Here is an 18,956-nt window from a genome sequence, read left to right as displayed (position 1 = left end):
ACATAAAGGGAGGAAATGAGCTGTATTTACAATGCAACATGCAAAGAATTGTTTGACTTAGGACAGGGGAAATAAGACAAAAAATTATATTCTATGGTTGAATGACCAGGCTTGTAGATCAGTGTTGTTTCATTAGAAAGTAAACACCAAGCAACCAACTATCACGTAGAAGGCTGTGCAGAGAGCTCTGAGCAGCACCACAAGGAATCAGCCAGCACCTACCTGAAAGAAAAGCTTGTTCTTTATTGCACCAGCCATATCCACGGTCCATTTTTATAACCTTGTCTCACATCTTTTAACATCTGCATGCAGTAGTATTTCCTACGCATATATAATCTCTATTTGATGTTATTTCAGTTTTTACTTTGTAGCTAACATCGATGCCATACACAATTTCATTTCAAATCAAATGCTTCATTAGTTGTACTCAGAGTCATGACAGAAGCATGGTCAGACTGAAATCAGTATTGCAATCTTCAGGGTTTCCTCCTTCTGCTCCTAAACTTCCTAATGCTAAACCTTTCCAGCAGCTGAAAAAACAAAAGGAAGTCTGCCAGGCATCTACAGCTGGACTCAATAATCCCATTAGCCACTCTGCTCATATTTGATTATAAAAACACAGAGGTACCTGTTTGTGAAGTAAACCTTCCCCAAAGCATGCATCATTGGAACAAGCTATAGTCTGTCATACTAGCCAGTGTAAAACAAATATGAAAGCTGTATGGCAGCCTCAAGATCCAACAGCAGGACTTTCCACAGATGAGTAGATATCATGGCACAATTAATGCCTGCCTTTTTTTTTTTTGCAACCCAGACAGCATCAGGCTGTGTCAAGTCTGATTGTAAGACCTCAAAAAGGACCAACATATTCTGGGTAGCACTAATAAAACTTCAGTACGAGTGCTGGGTTCAGTGTGGGCACTCCCTCTTGTCAGTGAAATGGCAAGTGCTCAGAGGGGAACAAGAACAACCACCGGGCTGGAAAGCACCGAGTAGGGAACAAACTTGATGAGGGAATCAGAGCTGTGTAGACATGGTAATAGCCTTCAAATACAGAGAAAGTAACTAACTGCAAAGGAGAGCAAATTAAATTGTGAATAGTTCATGCAGCACTGTGGTTTAAAACTGAAGTGAGGGAACGTGAAGCAAAACATCAAGAAAAGTCATCAAGCTGTTGAAAGGGATGCCCAGTAAGACTGTGGGATTTCCATCCTTGGAGGTCTTCAAAGAAGGGCTAGACAAATATCTGTCAGAAATGCTGCAGATAGAGCTGGCTCCTGTACAAAGGGGGAAATTGATGCCATGAAGTTCTGTGCAGCCTAGGTTGGAAACTTTCTAAAATCTTTACAACTAGCTCATATTATTCTTATATTCTTTATTCCATATACATTCTCCTAATACAGACTTTTAAATGTTATTGTTTCTATATTTGCAAAGGATTCTGTGACACCCTCCAGACTGAAAAGCCCTGAATAAAATAATTAAAATCTGTTCAGGAAAATCAGGGATTCCACAAGCTTCTTATACAGCCTGTTTCTGGCATCTAAATTTTTTCTTAACTTAGATCTTCCTTTCAGCGAATTAGGATCATTATTTTTAATCCAGTCCTTTACAGTCATGGAGAATGATTTATCATTATTTTTGTCCTTACAAACCTTCCTGTGTTTGAAGACTTTTGTTTCTAATCAGTCTTTTCCCTTCTAGACTGAGCAAACACAATACTTCCACACTTCTTTATAGGTCACACATTGAAACTCTACTAATTTGTAATTTTCCTTACTAGGCTATCTCTAATTCATCCACATCCTCCTAAATGATGTAATCCCAAACTGGATGTGGTTTTCCAGATACAAACCTAATAATGCTGAGCAGGGTAAAAGATATAAGAGAATCATTTGTCACCTAGAACAGCCTTGTAATTTTGGGAGGTATCAACATTTGCCTTTTTATTGCTGTTTACAACAAACCTCTTTCAGTCAACTACAATCCCCAAACTGATTTTTTTTTTAATAGTAGCTTTGTTTTGCTGATGAAAATTGAGACATGAATATTATTTCCAGAAGTCTAAAATCCATCAATATTTATAAAAGCACTCTGAAATATATACTGGGAAAAGCAAAGTATTTCTCAGTGGTGTATAAATATTGTTATAGCTATAAATATATCTGTACTCTCAAATGCTTTCAAGTCCATTTATTTTTGACCCTTTTGCAATTAAAAACTAGACTAGACAGACAGTGGGGAAGACAAGGTTTTGTGTATGGAGACTTGGGGGAATGAGCAGCACAAAAGTCTGCATTTCCAGAGAGATACAGTCACTGGTCCTGGACTGATTGCTTTTGTTTAGGAAACAAGAAAACAAGCTGTAAAACCCAATAAAAATAGAAAGTAGCTCTGCTGTTCTTCTGCTGTGCTCTGGCTCTGTTCATGCTCTGTTGATCCAGTCCAGGCTCCTCTGCCCACCCAGGGGGAGCAAGGCTGCCCTCGACCTGCTCCCTGCTGGCAGCATCACCCTCTCCAACAACCTCACAGGGCCAGGGCTCCAGCAGAGCCTGACAGCTCAGAGCAAGGCTCTTTGCCTCCCAGGGCATTTCTATCTAATCTTCCTCTGCTGCAAATTTACCTGTCCTTGAGGGGCAGCCACTGATCCCTGGCAGCCCAACTCAGCCCAGTTCCCAGGACTGACTTTCTCCAGGCCATGCCTCCACCAGCTAACGGGGGTCATGGTCAGCAATGGGCAGCATCAGTGTCTCCAGCCTGCTGCCTCCCTGGGGGCTCTGCACGATAAGAAAGGCCACTGCTAAGCAATGAGAAGGGAAAATGAAGCACTTGTGATGGTCTAGAGAGCAGACCAGTGCAGGAGGGAGGTGGAGGGGCTGTTGGGCAGGATGGGACAAACTGATGCAGTTGCAATCCCAGCTGACTCAGTCCCCAGTTAGGCAGGGTGGGAGTAGGAAAGCAACTCTGGTTTTCGAGGACAATTTAAATTACAGCTGCATGGACATGTGTTAGATATTTTGTGTTATTCATATGTGTATGCAAGTGCCTGAATAAACTCTTGGATGCCCAAGGGAAAAACAGTCTAAAAGCACTGTGGAAAATCTGCTGGACCCAGAGGAGGCTATGCTCCAAGCCACAGCATGGAGAAAAAGCAGGGGTCAAAGACCTCCCCATGCCACTGTCCGGGCTGCTGTCCCACACCAACCCCACCGGATGCACTGCTGATGTGCCCAGACATGGCAGCACATTGAAAAGCTGTGACAAAAGAGGAGGAGAAAAGAAGGAATACATGGTTACCTTTGATACTAATCCCTCTCATCTAGGACTACCACTAATATATCCTAAGAATAGAGACAGCTACCAGAGCCAGCATTCACAGAAAAGAAAAATGGCCAAAATAATTCCATTTTCTATTAAATATAACAGTTCCTTCCCAAAAATGCAATTCAGGGAACTTTAGTATTCTCTTTTGGGGAATTGTTAAGTAGAGCCACAAAAAAAAGTCTCTCTTTTTTTCTGGAAATGTGGTTTTCTTTATAATGCAAAATGTTTTACATTTGTAACAAAAACCAGTGCCCTTTATAACCATCCATATTATTCCCTACACACAAATGTATTCATATCTACATATCAATATAATGTAACTGCACATCGCTGCAACATTACCTGGCTCCTGCCTGAGGACTATCTCACAATTACCCTCTTAAATACCTGTTTTGAAATTACAGGGCTAAGGAGCTCCAGATTTTAAAGAGAAAGGCAATATTGCACTGCCTGCCTTTGGCATACTGCTTTGACTAATCCAACCTTACGTGTTCATAGCTACCAAGAAAAAAGACTACATATAATTGCACGCAAGGGATATGGGGGAAAGGTGGGTAATGTGGAACAAAGAGCACATTTTCAGGAGGTTTGAAAGCCGGTGCTGCTTACCAAGATCAATGACATGTCATCCCAGAGGAGCACCGATAAAAGCCTTTGTAGTTCTGCTCCCCTTCTGTCTCTCTGTATTTTGTATTTCTAAGCAGGCAGTTTGCAGCCAGTGCTCACTCTGCATGCATTAAGCACACCCAGCATCCATGTAACACAATGTTAGAGATTACAAAGTGCTGTGCAGAGTTGGGTGGTACAAAGAAATGCATATTTAAATTAGAAGTTAACACAGAGTGAGTTAAGACAGGAGGTGGAGAAATTGCTCCTGTGATTTAACCAATAAAATGTCCATCTAGTAGATATTAAAATGGTCTCTAGGCCACTGGGAGCAGCATGTTTTCATTTTCACTAATGGATCTCAAACATAAAGCAGTGGGAAATACTGTAAATAACAGATTTTAAAAAATAGTCCACAAGAACAACAAAATGTCTAGCTGAATATGAGAATAATACATCTGAATCAGGCTTAAATTGGTTTTCAAGAAACAGCCTTATGCATGCAACATCAGCTTCTCAAAAAAGAGCTTAATACAAGAGACAGTACAGAAGCAGATTGAGTGGAAGAGCTTTTCTGACCTGCTGAATTTTCAAAAAGGTAAACAGCATTACAGGGAAAGGTTCAACATAAGGTAAAAAAAAAAGATAAGCCTTTCCTCCTACAAATGAGGGGCAGTGAAGTTTTTAGGACTCAGTTTGGTATTTCAATAAATAATTATGTTTTTCCAACTGAACAATGAGCTAGACACGGCAAACTGTAATTAACACCAAGAAGCATAATACCATTTGGCATGCATATACCTTGTTTCTGAACAGGAGGCTGCAAAAACCCCTTAAAAGCTATTCAAAGAAACTTATAATTATGTGCCAGTGTGATTAGTCTCTTCTAATAATGTCATGCCTATTGAGCACACCCTATTGAAAGCCCACATAAAAAATGTGCAGTTCCACTGATCTGTAAGATCTTGTCAGAAGCCCTCATTTGGAGATCTGAGAAATGAAAGAAACATTACTATGGAGATTAAGAAATCTGGTTTAGCAGTGTAAAATAGTATAATGATTGAATAATATTAGCACCAACTACTAATAAATGTGCCAGCATTTCCCATTAGAACACACCCTATGCACTTGCTTATAGCCATACTTAAATTTTTAAGCTGTGAGATTGAATCTCCTGTTAAAGAGTTCTTTGAATACTTTAAGGTTTTGGTGATGTGGAGCAGAACTTTGACTATGGACAACAAAGTGGGCAGCAAATACACACTTTCAACTGTGCATAAAGGGTCAAACCCACATAAATAAGGTTATAGAGCAATCAGATATTCATGCAATTATAGAGGTGTTAAATACCTGTATTATTATTAAAAATAACCGTTATAACAGAAACTATCTTCTTAGTCTTCATTGCAGGAAACAAAGATATCACCTACAGCTTTATGTAAAATAAGCCATAAAAGTGCCCTCAGTCCAATTGCATTGGTAACTAGCTCTTTTTCATTTTAAATTAGAAAGACTGAAAGGTATGAGCAAGAAATGAAGATGCCTGCTACCTTAGGCCAATTAATCCATGTACTTGAGAATGTATTCTTGAGAGTTAAACACAGCAGCATGATTCCTGGGACCCATAAGGACACATGGGCATGTAGCTCAGAGATGGAGAGCAGCATCTGTGATAATGCAAGCAAGAAACCTTTGCAGGTTTCTTGCTGTAATGAGCTAATAGAAGTGTATGTCAGATGCTGCTTGAATGCTTGAGCTACTGAGCAATTTTTGCAGACAATCATGTTCTCTCACATGGCCTGGATGAGTTTTCAGAATGTGGGACAAGCCAGACAAAAGAGGCTTCTTTGTGCCATTCAGCCTCCCTTCTCCTCTCAAACAATCTTGTGTCTCATCTCACAACCGCTCACCTCCACATGTACCAATTATTGTTATTTCTGGAGTCAAAGTAGAATTTAACACCCCCGTTTGGAAAACACCCTCAGGGCTGTAAAAACCTTCAGACAAAGCAGGAGGGATATATAATGCTGTATTAGGAAGAAAATAAATTAATGTCCATAAAGCAAGACATTACCATTCTCTTCATCTCCTTGGAGACCTGGTGACCTCCGAGGTGGTTATAAAAGGGCCGGTCAACACCCCAGTGTGGTGGGTTATGGCTGATGGAATTCGCACGCTGACGGTTCATCTTGGCTATCGTGGCTTTCTCATCTTTCTGAAATACAAACAAGAGAGGAATGCAGAAAAAATTTTGAAACATTTACATGGCAGTCATTCTCCGAGCATCTCTGACTTCTGATCTCTCACTCCAAGAGTCGGTTTTGCACCTTGAACTTCTATGAAGTAGCTGCTCATCAGAAGCAGTTCTGGTCCACCATTTCTTTTTCTTCCCAATTTTTAGAACACTTGCCCCTAAGTGGGGCCCACCATTTTATTCCTTTACTTGTTCTGAGTAACCACCATAACCTGTGTAAACACGGGGAGCATTCCAAAATGGAGATATCTACCTTTTTCCCTAGTAAACTGGATCAAACTGAATAGTTTCAGATAGAAAATTGCAGTTCCAAGCTAAGATACTACATAGACACCCCTCAAAAAACAAAAAATCTGTTACGTCTGGAAGAGAAACAACTCGCAGAGTGATCTGGTTGAAGAACAGAAGCCTTTAAGCTCCTTGAAGCTATGGGAACAAAGGGCACCTTTCTCCATAGGTACAAGTAAATAATTTTCCACACTAGCAGGAGCATATTCCCAGACATGCCAAGGAAAGCATGTAAATCTTGCAAACAACTTAACTGTGTGTAAGTTAAGAGTAATGTAATTGCAGAGTGTGACAAAATGGTCTCCTCTATCCTAATGCTGCTTCAAATTTTATCATTGACACCAACATGCCTAAAGTTTGAACAAAGTCTTTGATTTTTATTGTTGGAGCTGGTTTTGAATCTTGGCTGCAACAGAGTTTACCGTGAAATTTGCACAGGATCTGTTGGACAGGTTTCATTCAAGCTCAACACCAGCTACAAGAGCACAGAAGCACAGCATAGAACAGCCTAAACAACAGGCAGATTATTTGCTTATTTTGAATATATTCCCTGGCCAAGAAGACAGGCAGGTTTCCACATGGAATGTGTTCTGCAGAAAGATGGGAGTTTATTGCACAAGATCAAACCCGTGCACCTTCTCTAGCAAGGGCTGCACTGCAGCCTGACTCAGAAGGCAGAGGGGTTGGCACTTATTAAATCCTTGCTTAAAAGAGACCAACTCTGGAGAGCTTGAGAATTCAGAAGGTAGGGATAGCTACAACTTGGCTGTTTATTACTCGAGAGGTTAAACTTTTTCAAGAGAATTGCTGCTTCCATGAGATTACAGAAAAAAACCCAGACATAATAGTTAATTTTGGATTTCAGAAAGTATTCAGACAATTGATTTATTTAAAAAGAAAGCATCGGTTGCTTTCAACTCTAGGATTTTGGTTCAAGTGTTACATGACAAAACAAGTAGGTCTGCATCTTTTCTTGCCTAGAGTCTGCATTCCCTACCTATTTATTCTGATTCCCCACTATTCACTGTAACCTGTACCTCTCAGGAGTTTGCAAAATACCTGGTGTTATTTCCATGGTAACCAGGGAGTTAAATGTTGAGTGCTATGCTGCCTTAAATTAGAATTTTTTAAAAGAAATTTAAAAAGGCTTGCTAAAATTCAGTGCTGGGGAGAACTGCCTGATTGACAAGCATGGGAAATCATCTTCTCTTTTCTTGCAAAGAAGAGGCAGCTATGATGACAACACTTCCCATGAGACCACAGTTCACCACACAGGCACCAAACATTCCCAGGAATGTACTGCTGGAGGCTTCATGGCCACTAGCCTGGGGACACGGTGCCACTTGGGACAGGAGCCCTGAGCTGGACACTCAGCTGGCCCCAGAACAGTCAACAGCAGTGTCACTGCAGCTCCAGGCTGCCAGCAAAGATGTTCTACCACAAAGCCAGGAGAACAAGTGTAGGTTCACAAGGAAACTGTGGGAGCGATCCCAAGGGAGCTGTCAGCTCCTCAGGAGGTTTGCTGGGGGAGAACCACGTGTGCTCCCACACTGCACACCCCCAGGACAGCAAGTGCCTCCCACTTCATCTCTGCCCTGCATTAAACCCACCACTGTTTTATCTGCAAGAGCTGAAAACTCCATTGCTTGGCACCAGCTGACTTTCACACGAGGAATCATGACAGAGCCACTGGATAACCTCCAGGAGAGACAGCTTTTAAATGTTTCTAAAAATACATTAATGTGATCCAATGCTGATGTCCAGATTTGAGTTGGTTTGAGGTTTTGTTTTTTAAAAGTAACTGCTCTTTATAGTCTCTGCCATCATTTGTAGCACTTTCTTGTGTCTTTTTGCAGTTATGCAATATTTTTCATAGTTATGCTTCTTTCTTCTACGATGAGATGCCAGAAAACCAGTAGGAAATACAGTTTCCTTATCTCCAAGCAAATATATATTGTTTTCAACAACAGAAGCAACACTGTCAGTCCATTTTATTCCAACTTAGTGAAGGGTTTTCAACCAAAAGGAATCAAAAAACCCAGATGTTGAAACTGGTCTGGGGACCCATAAAAGCAAAGCCCTTTGGTTAGTTTACAAATGCCTTTACATCAACAGATGATAAAAGTTATATACAGCCAGATTTCCGCCCATGAGTTAGTAAATTTGGTTAGAATTTGAGAAAAACCTTAATGCCAAAATGCACAAAGACATACTACCCCACTCTGCCAGTGAGTGATCCTCATACCTGAAGCATCACTTGATGAATTTGAAGGAAATAAAAGACCTCATACATGTTTATTGACACATCTGGGTTGAGGTAAGGACAGGACAAGTGGGTAAATAATACTTCTGAGATTGTTTCTAACCATGAGGTCAGGCACCATAAATATATGAACTCTGGCAGTTATTTTCTCCCACCCCTTGTAGGAGGTTTCCACTGGATTGTGTACTATGTTTCAGCAATATTTCCAATCAGATTAAAACACTTATATACAAGCATAGTGCATTTTTGCTTTCCCACACTACATGTGCTACTACATTATCCTGAACAATAGGGCTTTGCTGTTAACATCAACACTTATTAAAAAAAAAATTAAAACCTAATATTTTTAAAAGTTGAGGTAATTTATTTTCTGCAAAATCACTTGTTCAGTGGGTGATGATAATAACAAACTCTAAAAATGAAGAATTAGGAGGGTCACAGCTCCTCTGTAGAAATTTATGAGGATGCCTTCTCTGTTTCTTCCTGGCTAAGTGACAGCATGAGGACAATTTGCACAGAGGCATAACAAGACTGGAAAAGAAGAATACAGAAAGAAAAGTGGTGACACCTTTCAGTCCTACTCATTACAGGTACTACCAAAAACAGGAGCAGGTGCAAAACTTTCTGACAGCAATGAGCTTTTCAGATTTTAGGTGGCTAAGCTCCAGAAAGCTGTTGTGGGAACTTTTCAAATCTGGGCTCACAAAGAGACTGTAAATCTTATTCCCAGAGGTTTTATTGTATTCCCACCACCAGTTCCCACACACTGAGCTATAGTAATGTTACAGCAAAACTGCAGAAAGAGCTGGGGTTTTCTTATACATATCAATTGAATCAAGAATGCCTGTTACTTCTTTAATGTGTGGTAGGATTTTCCAACAGATGATCACTATCAGTGCAACAAAGCAGTGAAATCTGAGCATGGATCAGCCATATCAGATTCAGCTACATATTATTCTTTAAGTCGAAGTCCTTTTGACATATGAATGATATTTCTTGCAGTGCTACATGCTCCAAACCATTGCCTTCATAAATCTACATGAGTGGAACCCTGCTGAGCTCTGATTAAATGTGTTAAATTGAGGAATCATCACATTAGATTGATTGTGTTTTAGGAGAGTCACATGCTCAACATTTAAAGGACCATTTTGTTTCTTCAGCTGGATGGAGTTCCAGGACGTTATTTAGAAAAGAATGAGAATTGTTTTTCTAGGAGTTACAGCCAAAGTTTTGTTGAGCTGTTTTAAGGTCACCATCAACAATCCTTTCTGAAACGGTTGTGTACCTGCTATTGTTTAAAGAAACGCCCATGTTTAATGCAATTGAAAGACATTAGAAAAAAATAAACATTTTTTCCCTTTGCAGACTTCATGCTCTCAAACACACCAGTGTGTTTGGTCAGCAGTATTGCTCATCTGTTGACAAGCACATTTTGTTTCTACTTATGTTCAAAGCAAAGCATTTCCCCAGACTTCTGACATGATGAGGACAGTAAAAGTAGCTGTAAACCTAATATTCTGATAAAATCCTATTCACCTTCAGGTTTCTGGTTTCCACTCCTCCAAACATGTGCTTTTCCACCCTTCTCAGAGTAGAGCTTTTACCAGTGATTAGAAGTGCTGGGAAGAGTAGCTGTGATGGTTCTGCAAATTAGTGCAGCACCTGATCTCAGAGAAGAGCAAACATTACCAGCAACCACCAAGTGACATGTTCCTGCACAAATGCCAGAAACTTGGGCAGCACAAGAACTGGGACTACTGGATAAGACAACAATAATTAAATTGAGTACTGTAAGAACAGCAGGGATGTGACAGAATGGCAGTAACGACTGGGACAGATGTTTTGAATAAAATTCAGAAGGGCAGATATAAAAGTTGTGAAGTCAGAGGACCAGAGCTGGGTGTTAGGAATGCTACAGTCTGCAGGGTAAACTAAAAAAAAGTGTAGAATAAAACAAAACCACTCTGCAGAAGGGTAAAGACATCGTTCTGAGTGATGTTGTATAGTCCACTGCAATGCCTAGGGGTTAAGTCTGGGAATCACTGATATGTGGGCAACAGTTTTAGTAATTCTAACTGACAAATTGCTGTTTATCTGGAAACACAGATTTTCTGATAAAGAATGAAGACACAAATCCAGTAATGGCAGAAAGGCAAAGATCTCCTTGGAGAATTCTTGTATTTCTTCCATGCTAAGGTATTAAGTCCATTAGAAACATATATGAATATTTCAAAGGAATGTGAAAATTATTAAATAAGGACAGAAGTCATCCTTATGTAAGTGGCCCTATATCATGTAAGGAGAATAGAAACTAGAAATTCTTCATTGCTCTAGAACTGAAGGAACAGATTATTTCTGTCCATGCAATCACCACTGCCACAGTAGAGGCAAAAGGGAAGAAGCTCATAAGGATAGGGTTATAAATGGAAAGCCTAGAATCATAGAATCATTTAGGTTGCAAAAGACCTTTGGGATCATTGAGTCCAACTGTAAACATAGCACTGCCAAATCCCACTAAACCATGTCTGGAAGGAAAACTTAAATGTGATGTGCTGAAGTCAGATGGACAACCTCCATCCCAGATCTGTGGGAAACTGCCAGCTGCAATTTCAATTCTGGTAACAGATATTTTTAATAACTATTTAGTCAGGGATCATGACACAGAACTTGCAGAGCAGCTGGGCTTGGATTAACAGCCTTGGATCCAAGTTTTTCTAAACAGAAAAAATATGGTAGCTCTCACTGGCTTTGTTTTTTCCATGGAGCATTTGACAAAGTGCTGTGCTGGAGACTAATGGCCAAGACAGACGGGGAATATGAAGCTGGGCAAAGAGTTGGTTTCTAGTGAAGTGGCAAGAGATGGTGTTGAATGAGGAAGTATTAGTCTGGATAAAAGTTACTAGTGGAGTTACTTAATTATTACTCTCGGGACAGATTTTGTTGAATTTTTTTCTTATTTCATCTGGCAGCAAGTGAGCAATGACAGACTTGGCTAATGAGATAAACAGAGGTGGTATTTGATAGATAAGAAGAAAAGGAGTATTAGTACCTGACATTTGAGGACCAGCACAGTAGAAATGGGATCTGAGACATTCAAGTGTACAAACTGTATGATCATTCTCTTGGTGATCACAGACAGAAACTGCATTATCAGAAAAAACAAAAGTTCATCACAGAATAAATAGCAGACACCAAGATAATGCAACTTTGCAAAAGGTAAAGGTTCCTTTTGATGACCAAGAAAATGTGAGAGCTTGTGCTTGTCCCTTCTTCGTTGTGTGAAGACATTAGAAGAGTCTGTCTCAGAAGAGAAAAGGCTGAGAGGAAGAGAGGGATTACAATTGCTGACTGACTGCAGACACCAGACAACCAGAGCAACTAGGCACCAGACAACTAGGTTTTAGAGCAGCCCACTGTTAGCACAAATGGGAACAAAAAAACCACAGCAAAAGATTCAACAGACCTTTATGGTAGAGCCTGCTAATTTTATGACAAAAATTACTTCACATACATAAATAGATATACTTTTAAATATATATATTTAGGCTCACAATACAATGAAAAGCATGGCCCTTCGTATCTCACACAGTTAAGACTGTTTTATAATTTAATTATCAAAATTCAAGGAAAACAGATTTGGAACTTTGGATCTATGCTTTTTTAAAAAACCATGAAAACTTCTATCTAGGGGGCCATAATGCTGTAACACTAGTCACTCCTGCACTGCTCTGAGGTTTCTGAGCATTACCTTCTTCACAGGCAAGTGCTCACCCACAAAAGCAGCAGAATGACAGGGCAGGGCAAACAGAATGGTGAAGGCAGATCTGGAGGTAAAGATGGAGAGAAAGAAACCTAAACAGATTGGATTTTAGAACTTTGCAGTTTGTTCTCTTTTAATATAAAGCAACTCTTCTGTGTACCAGACAGAAAACAATGACTACATTTTAATTTCTAGGGATATTATTAAATACTGAGGGAGCAGAATCTAGCCTTTTCCTCCTGAAACTCAACTGAATATATTCCAGTTAACAGCATTCTTAAAAAGGAAGAGGAAAAAAAGTATTTTCAAAGAAGCAGCTAGTTTGAGTTCCTGGAACAAATATATTAGATAAATGTTCCTTCCATTTACTCTGTGCCCAAGAAATGGCATTAACACTATGAAAAAGTCAAACAAAAAAAGACAAAATAAAAAGTTATGGCTCCCCATGGCATCAGTAAGCAGAAAGGGTATGGAACAGATTCCATTACATTTTATATATTTATCGTAACTCATGGTATTGTGGGGTTTTGATGGCTGTGGGACTGATGGACCAGGTATTCAGATAACTCAAGTCTGCCTGTGGGAACTGAGGAATAGCTCAGGCAAGCAGTTACTTGGGTTAACTGTGCCTCTGCTCTCAGGCCAATGCCAACCCCGTGCCTTGTGTGTGAGGACGGCAGGAACCCAGACACGACTCACAGGAACCCATTACTAAGTTAGGTGAACATTTTATGGCCATTACCCGAACAGACTGAATTGAAAACCTGGCTAAATACATCGCAGGAAGTCATTAAAAACAAGCAGAAATGAAAGGAAAAAACCGAATTATTACAACTTTGCCTGGCATCAGGCAAAATATTCAAGACTGACTGAGCTGACTGTGGGAGAAATCTTTTCTCACTTCTGATTTTTGTATTATGTTAAAATGAATTAAACAGGGAGAAAACTTTAAACACTGGAACACCTTGCCCAGAGAAGCTGTGGATGCACTATCCCTGGAAGTGAAGGCCAGGTTGGATGGGGCTTTGAGCAATCTGTTCTAGTGGAAGGTGTCCCTGCCCATGGCAGGGGACTGGAATGAGGTGATCTTTAAGGTCCCTTCCAACCCAAGCCATTCTATGATTTATGAAACTGTTCACAAAGAGACAAAAAATAGCTATGGGAGCATGAAAGTTGCAGCAGTATGGGCAAACCAGAAGCCCCTCAAACTCTAAACATTTAATATCCATGGCCTTGGGCAGCAGCTTATTTATGTTTCAGTTTAGCCCAATAACTACACATGCCATGCACGTGTCCCAGCTCTTGGCTTCTCTGGGATGCAGCAAGTTACGTACAGCAGCATTACAATAGTGCTTAGAGACTCCAGCTAAGGGCTACAGTATGTAACAGAGCTGCAATAAATACATATAAAGCAGTGAAAATAATGGTCTGTTTTATTTTACCAGGGAAAATCAAGGCACAAAGATGAAACTTCCTCAAAATCTGTCTGGAATGGAATCCACATCTCTTCTCAGTCTCTATCCAGTCTCCGACTCAAAATACAGCCCTGTGTTCAAAAATGAAGTCAAGTCCCAAGTGCTCTGAAGTCTCTGTTTTCGATTTTTTTGTCTACACTGGCAACTAGCAGAGTCCTGAGATCTTATGTTTGCCTCTTCTCTCCAGAGAAGTCTCCAGTTCTCCACAAAAGTCATGCAGACAATTTGGTGACTGCATGACTTAAGAAGCCAATACAGGTTCTCCACCACAGGAGATGGGGTCTAATCATAAGGGTATTTTGGTTTATGTTCTTAAATCTGCCCAGCAAAGAAGACGTGATTTAGGTATAAACATCAGCTGGCCCACTGACAGGCAGCAACGCTCAGGAAACAATAATCTTGCACTGCAACTTCTAATCCTCTTTCAAAGATTGACAATTGTTAATGAGATTTATCTTACGAACAGATAGAAACCAAAACCTCAGCTTCTCTCTTCAGCAGATGATAAGGGATTTTCTTGGAGATTTTTTACACAATATCCATTAAGGAGATTTGAGGCTTCCATTCTCTCAGGAAATGAGGCAATGGTAGAAAAGTATTTCTGTATAAGTTCCATGCTATTGGAATATGTCACAAACATTAATTCATTTAATCTCATGGCAGTCGTATTTACAGCTGTGGGAAGGTTTAATTGGTTTAGATTCAGAAAAATTTAAAATTATTTTCAATTCAGGCCAATCTTTATATGTTTGCTCATGCTGTAAATAGCAAAGCAGTGTCTATAGTGCAGAAATTGCTTAGAGAAATACTAGTGGTTGGGCTCAACTAGATGATCAAAAAGGTCCTTTTCTAGTATTACGGTCTACCATTTTAAAAAATAATACAAACTACTGATAACATCTGCTCTTGGCAGTGTCACAAAAAGAAGATATATTGGCTGAAGTCCACTTGAGTTTGATTTGATTCAAGTTCAAGTCAGCAGTGCCCTCGTAGCCTTATTTTGTGCAGCCTGACCCGTGTCATAGCAGTAGGTATGATCTCATCCTATTGTCACAGTGATCATCTGTCCATACAGAGGGCCAGTTTTTCCCATCTTCAGAAACAGAGGCTGAAAAGCAATGATAGGAATTGCTCTAATCTTTATGTTCATGGCTATCTGGTGAGCAGGTGGACAAAATCACCTCTGTATTCTGGCAGAGAAGAGATCTTTGTGGGTTTAATCTATTGCTTTAAGTACTTGTACAAAATATATATCTATATTAACAACATTCTTCAACGTGATTTTGAAAACAACTCAGGACAGTTTCTTTGAGAGAACTAGAAAGCACTTGATGCAGAAACCTTATGTAGATGGTGGGTACTCCCTGCTATGCACAAAAAAGTTCAGGAAGAGGAGAGAGAAACAGGAACTTTTGTCACTGCAGGTCAACTGACTCATCTATAAAGGTTGGTGTTCACTCTACTTTGGTATGTCAGAGACCATGAAGTTATTAAAAGTACCCAAGCCTGCCTTAGTTTATTTGGTCTTACCCGTTTTTGGCTGCACCGCACAATCAAGAAGGTCTCGATGCTGTGCTCTTTGAGGTAAGCGTTGCGTTCCCCTCCAAAGCCCAGCTCCACCTCGTAGTCTCCATTGAGATAGTTCAGGGTTGCTTTCGTGATGTGGATGCGCCTTCAATGACACAAAAGAAAAGTTATCACCTAAAAAGCCAGGTCCTGTCAGGGAAAAGTTCCATGTGCTGGAACAAACAAGCAGTAAAGCCCAATTTATTTAGCCATGCCACTATTCTTACAGATTTATCATGGAAGTTTCATGGATAAACACGACAGTTTTGATGAAGCAACTTACCCAGCTTTGCCCCCTGCTTCCATGTGGTTGGCTAATGTGACATCGTTGGACCACACATCGAACTGCCACTTCCGAAGGCCCAAGACCCCACAGTGAACTCTCCCACTGTGGATTCCAACCCTCATGTTGACATTTACGCCCGTCACCTCCCGGACCAGTCTGAAAAAAGATATGGGGAAAAAGGGACATCACAAAAAACTGCATGGTTGTAGTCAGCGGTATAAACTTGGATCCGGAACACAAAAATCCATAATGATCCATAAATTACTCACACATACACATAGTGCTGCTCATCCCCATCAACAGGACAGCAGAACAAAACCGGACGAGCTGTACTGCTCCTGGATGGCCAGGTTGGCCAAGGAGAGTACTAATTAGAATGGGGAGCTCTTGGAGTAAATCCATGTTCACTGAACTCAGGATCAAGTTGAGAACTCGTAGAAAAATTACCTTTGGGGCACTAAGAGGAATAAAGTGCTGGTCTCTGATTTCCATACCAAAGTTGGACATAACCTGCCAGCACTCAGTCTCATTAAGAGTTGTCATGGTTTGAATCTTGTTTTCCCCCAGAGGCTAGAAAAGTGGTAGACCCCAAGGGGTGGAAACCCCTGGAAGTTTTGGAGTTCTGTCCAATGGGCGCTCCTGCAAAAATGTAAACATATCACAAGCTCACCGGAAGAGATGAGTTGTAGTTTTGGTGGTTGTAGGAGAGGTGGCCATGTTGTAGAGCCACGAGGAAGGGGCTCTGAGCCCCTTGGGCCCTCTGGGGCCTCCCAGCCCCTGGCTGGGGGGCTGCGGGGACCTGGAACAGCATAAAGCTGGGCTAGGTGCCTGTAGTTATGCCGGGAGATGTTTTCTCCATAGGCACAGAGCAGCAGCCGGCACTGACCAGAGAAACAGTGGCAGAGAGCCAGGAGAGATAACACCTGAACTGAAGGAGCAGCAGAAACAACATGTAGCACCGCAGAGAAGACTCCTGGAAAGAGAGATGAGGAGAAAGAGAGCCAGCAGCCTGAGAGATAGAGTTCTGGGGGTAAGACTGTACCAGAACCCCTAAAACTCCCTTGAGACCCCTCTTGGAGAAGAGGGACATGGACTCCTATTTTGGAGAGCAGTTTTAGACATGCAGCACCGGAGAGAGAGAGGAGCTGAGAAGCTCAGAGCGTCCCGGAGCTGGACCGGGACGGCCAGAGGAATGCGGGGGGAGTTGACCTTGGCTCCCCCCCCTTGCACTGCTGCCACGGTGGCAGCCTGAAGGCAGGGCACAGAGGCCCTGCAAGAGATACCAGACCATCACGAAGACCCCCCTGTGTCTTCGTGATATGACGTGGTGAAACGACCTTGTCTGGGGTTACGAAGCCCACGGAAGACCCCTCGGTTGGAGGCGATGGGGCCGAGAGAGGCTTGAATACCTCCCTCGTGGATGCTGGCAGAAAGCCAGCTATCAGCTGCTGCATGTGGAGAAGACAGACAGACTGCTGCCTCAGAAGATGCTGCTGCTTAAGGACTGGAAGGGATCTGTCCTTCTTTCCCTCCTGGACTTTTATTTGGAGGGGAGAAGAGATCTGATCCACTGTAAATACATATGTCATGGTAGAGATAGTTTGTGATCATGTGTATAATGTGATGTGGTATTTATTTGTATAGTCATTGTAATATATTCCCTTTCCCCCACTTTGAGTCTGGTGTGTGTTTTGTCTGGAAAAACCCATCTCACATTAGGTTGAGATGTGGGAGGGGGAATGGAGCTAGGGAATTGGATTTTGGGGCTATCTCAAACCATGACATGTTGCAAAGAGAAAAGGGAAATGATTTCAGAGATCTTAATTTGTCTTCACGGCACCAAGCATCTGCTCTTCCACTGACGAAATATGATATGTGTGTGAAATGCCCCACTGAAGTTGGAAAGCTTGAACAGGCCTTACAGCTGCAGTCAGAGCAGCAAAACCAGAGAACCACATCTATTGCAGTCACTCCAAACAGGCAGCTACAAATACTCAAGCTCTGATTTTAATGAGGTTTTTGGATGCTCTGCTTACTCCCAAAATGACCACTGGAATACTTTGTGGGTTTTGCCGTTTTAGGGCAAAAGTTAACTTCAAGAGCTGTTCACATGGAAAATATATTTAGGAGTGTGGGTAGGGGACAGTCTTGAAGAGGTCATCAGAACAACTCTGCTTCTCGTTATTGGTGATCACATCATTCCCAGAATGTCCATGTTTCACAGGCAAGTTCACCTACATCACATAGCACAGTCCTTTCCTTTCAGTAGTTAGTTCCTTGCAGCATGAACTTGTACTTTACACCTATCAGATTTCAATCTCTTTGGTTTTCAGGTTCATCTAGTCTTTTCTAGATAACATCATCTGGACAGGTAAGTCCTCCCAACTCCCGAACATCAACACAGTTCCAATATTTATGCTTTAGTTATTAATGAAATTGCATGATTAAAGATAGACCGATTCTGGACTCTAGTTCACTCCTCACATGCAATATGCCCCTTAAAACACTGTCCAAGATGACTTCTTGTTGAAACAGCTCCCATCGTCACAGAGTTCCTTTTTCCTTATGATCCCTATCCTACATTTCACTACCTACTCATGGAAGCGATATTCCTTATTTTTATTTACAAGCATCAGAGATTCTCAACCAGAAAAAGGAAGTTGATATGGGTAAGGTGTCACAGGCTTACAAACTGAAAGAGCTCCAGCCACAACGCTTGGGAAAGGAACAGGAACTGGGGTAATTAAAATGCAGCTGCAGCCATAACCCTTGCAGGAACAACAGTTCCTCCCTCCACAACACCTACTGCACCCTCTGCCAAGCCGTGTTACTGACACAAGACCAGGGAACTTCTCTCCATAGAGTCGTTGGTAAGAAGGGGACTTTGTCTAAACTTTGCAGAAAACAAATGTTTGTTATTCTGTATAGACAAGCGAAATATCCTTTGTTACCTTCCCTTTTTTTAGATAAGTTATACCAGCAGTACAGTGAAAACAATTTTCTTGAAATCTTTCCTATTTGGGGTAACACTTCCTGCTGTTATTGTGCACAGATGAAATCAGCCTACAGGCAGGGCCCAGTGTTGGTGAAGCCTGCAATCAAATGTTCAGTAGCTACTGGTTACCTTAATTGTG

General features: G+C 41.2%; 1 protein-coding gene across 2 annotated transcripts in view; it reads right to left on the bottom strand.

The window, feature by feature from the left end:
- Positions 1-18,956, bottom strand: part of ADCY5 (adenylate cyclase 5) — a 208,438-nt gene that overhangs the window by 37,971 nt on the left and 151,511 nt on the right. For both annotated transcript variants that reach the window (XM_051787547.1, XM_051787548.1), the window contains 3 exons: positions 15,820-15,978; positions 15,501-15,642; positions 6,005-6,145 (listed from right to left, as the gene is read on the bottom strand). In XM_051787547.1, coding sequence (XP_051643507.1) covers positions 6,005-6,145; positions 15,501-15,642; positions 15,820-15,978 — 442 coding nt within the window. The remainder of the gene's footprint in view (positions 1-6,004; positions 6,146-15,500; positions 15,643-15,819; positions 15,979-18,956) is intronic.

The sequence above is a fragment of the Manacus candei genome, unplaced genomic scaffold (assembly GCF_025592945.1).
Source record: "Manacus candei isolate 608988 ecotype Guabito, Panama unplaced genomic scaffold, ASM2559294v1 h1tg000023l, whole genome shotgun sequence".
Taxonomy (NCBI): domain Eukaryota; kingdom Metazoa; phylum Chordata; class Aves; order Passeriformes; family Pipridae; genus Manacus; species Manacus candei.
Note: the sequence above shows the minus strand (reverse complement) of the source record. Positions and strands in the feature narration are given on the sequence as shown.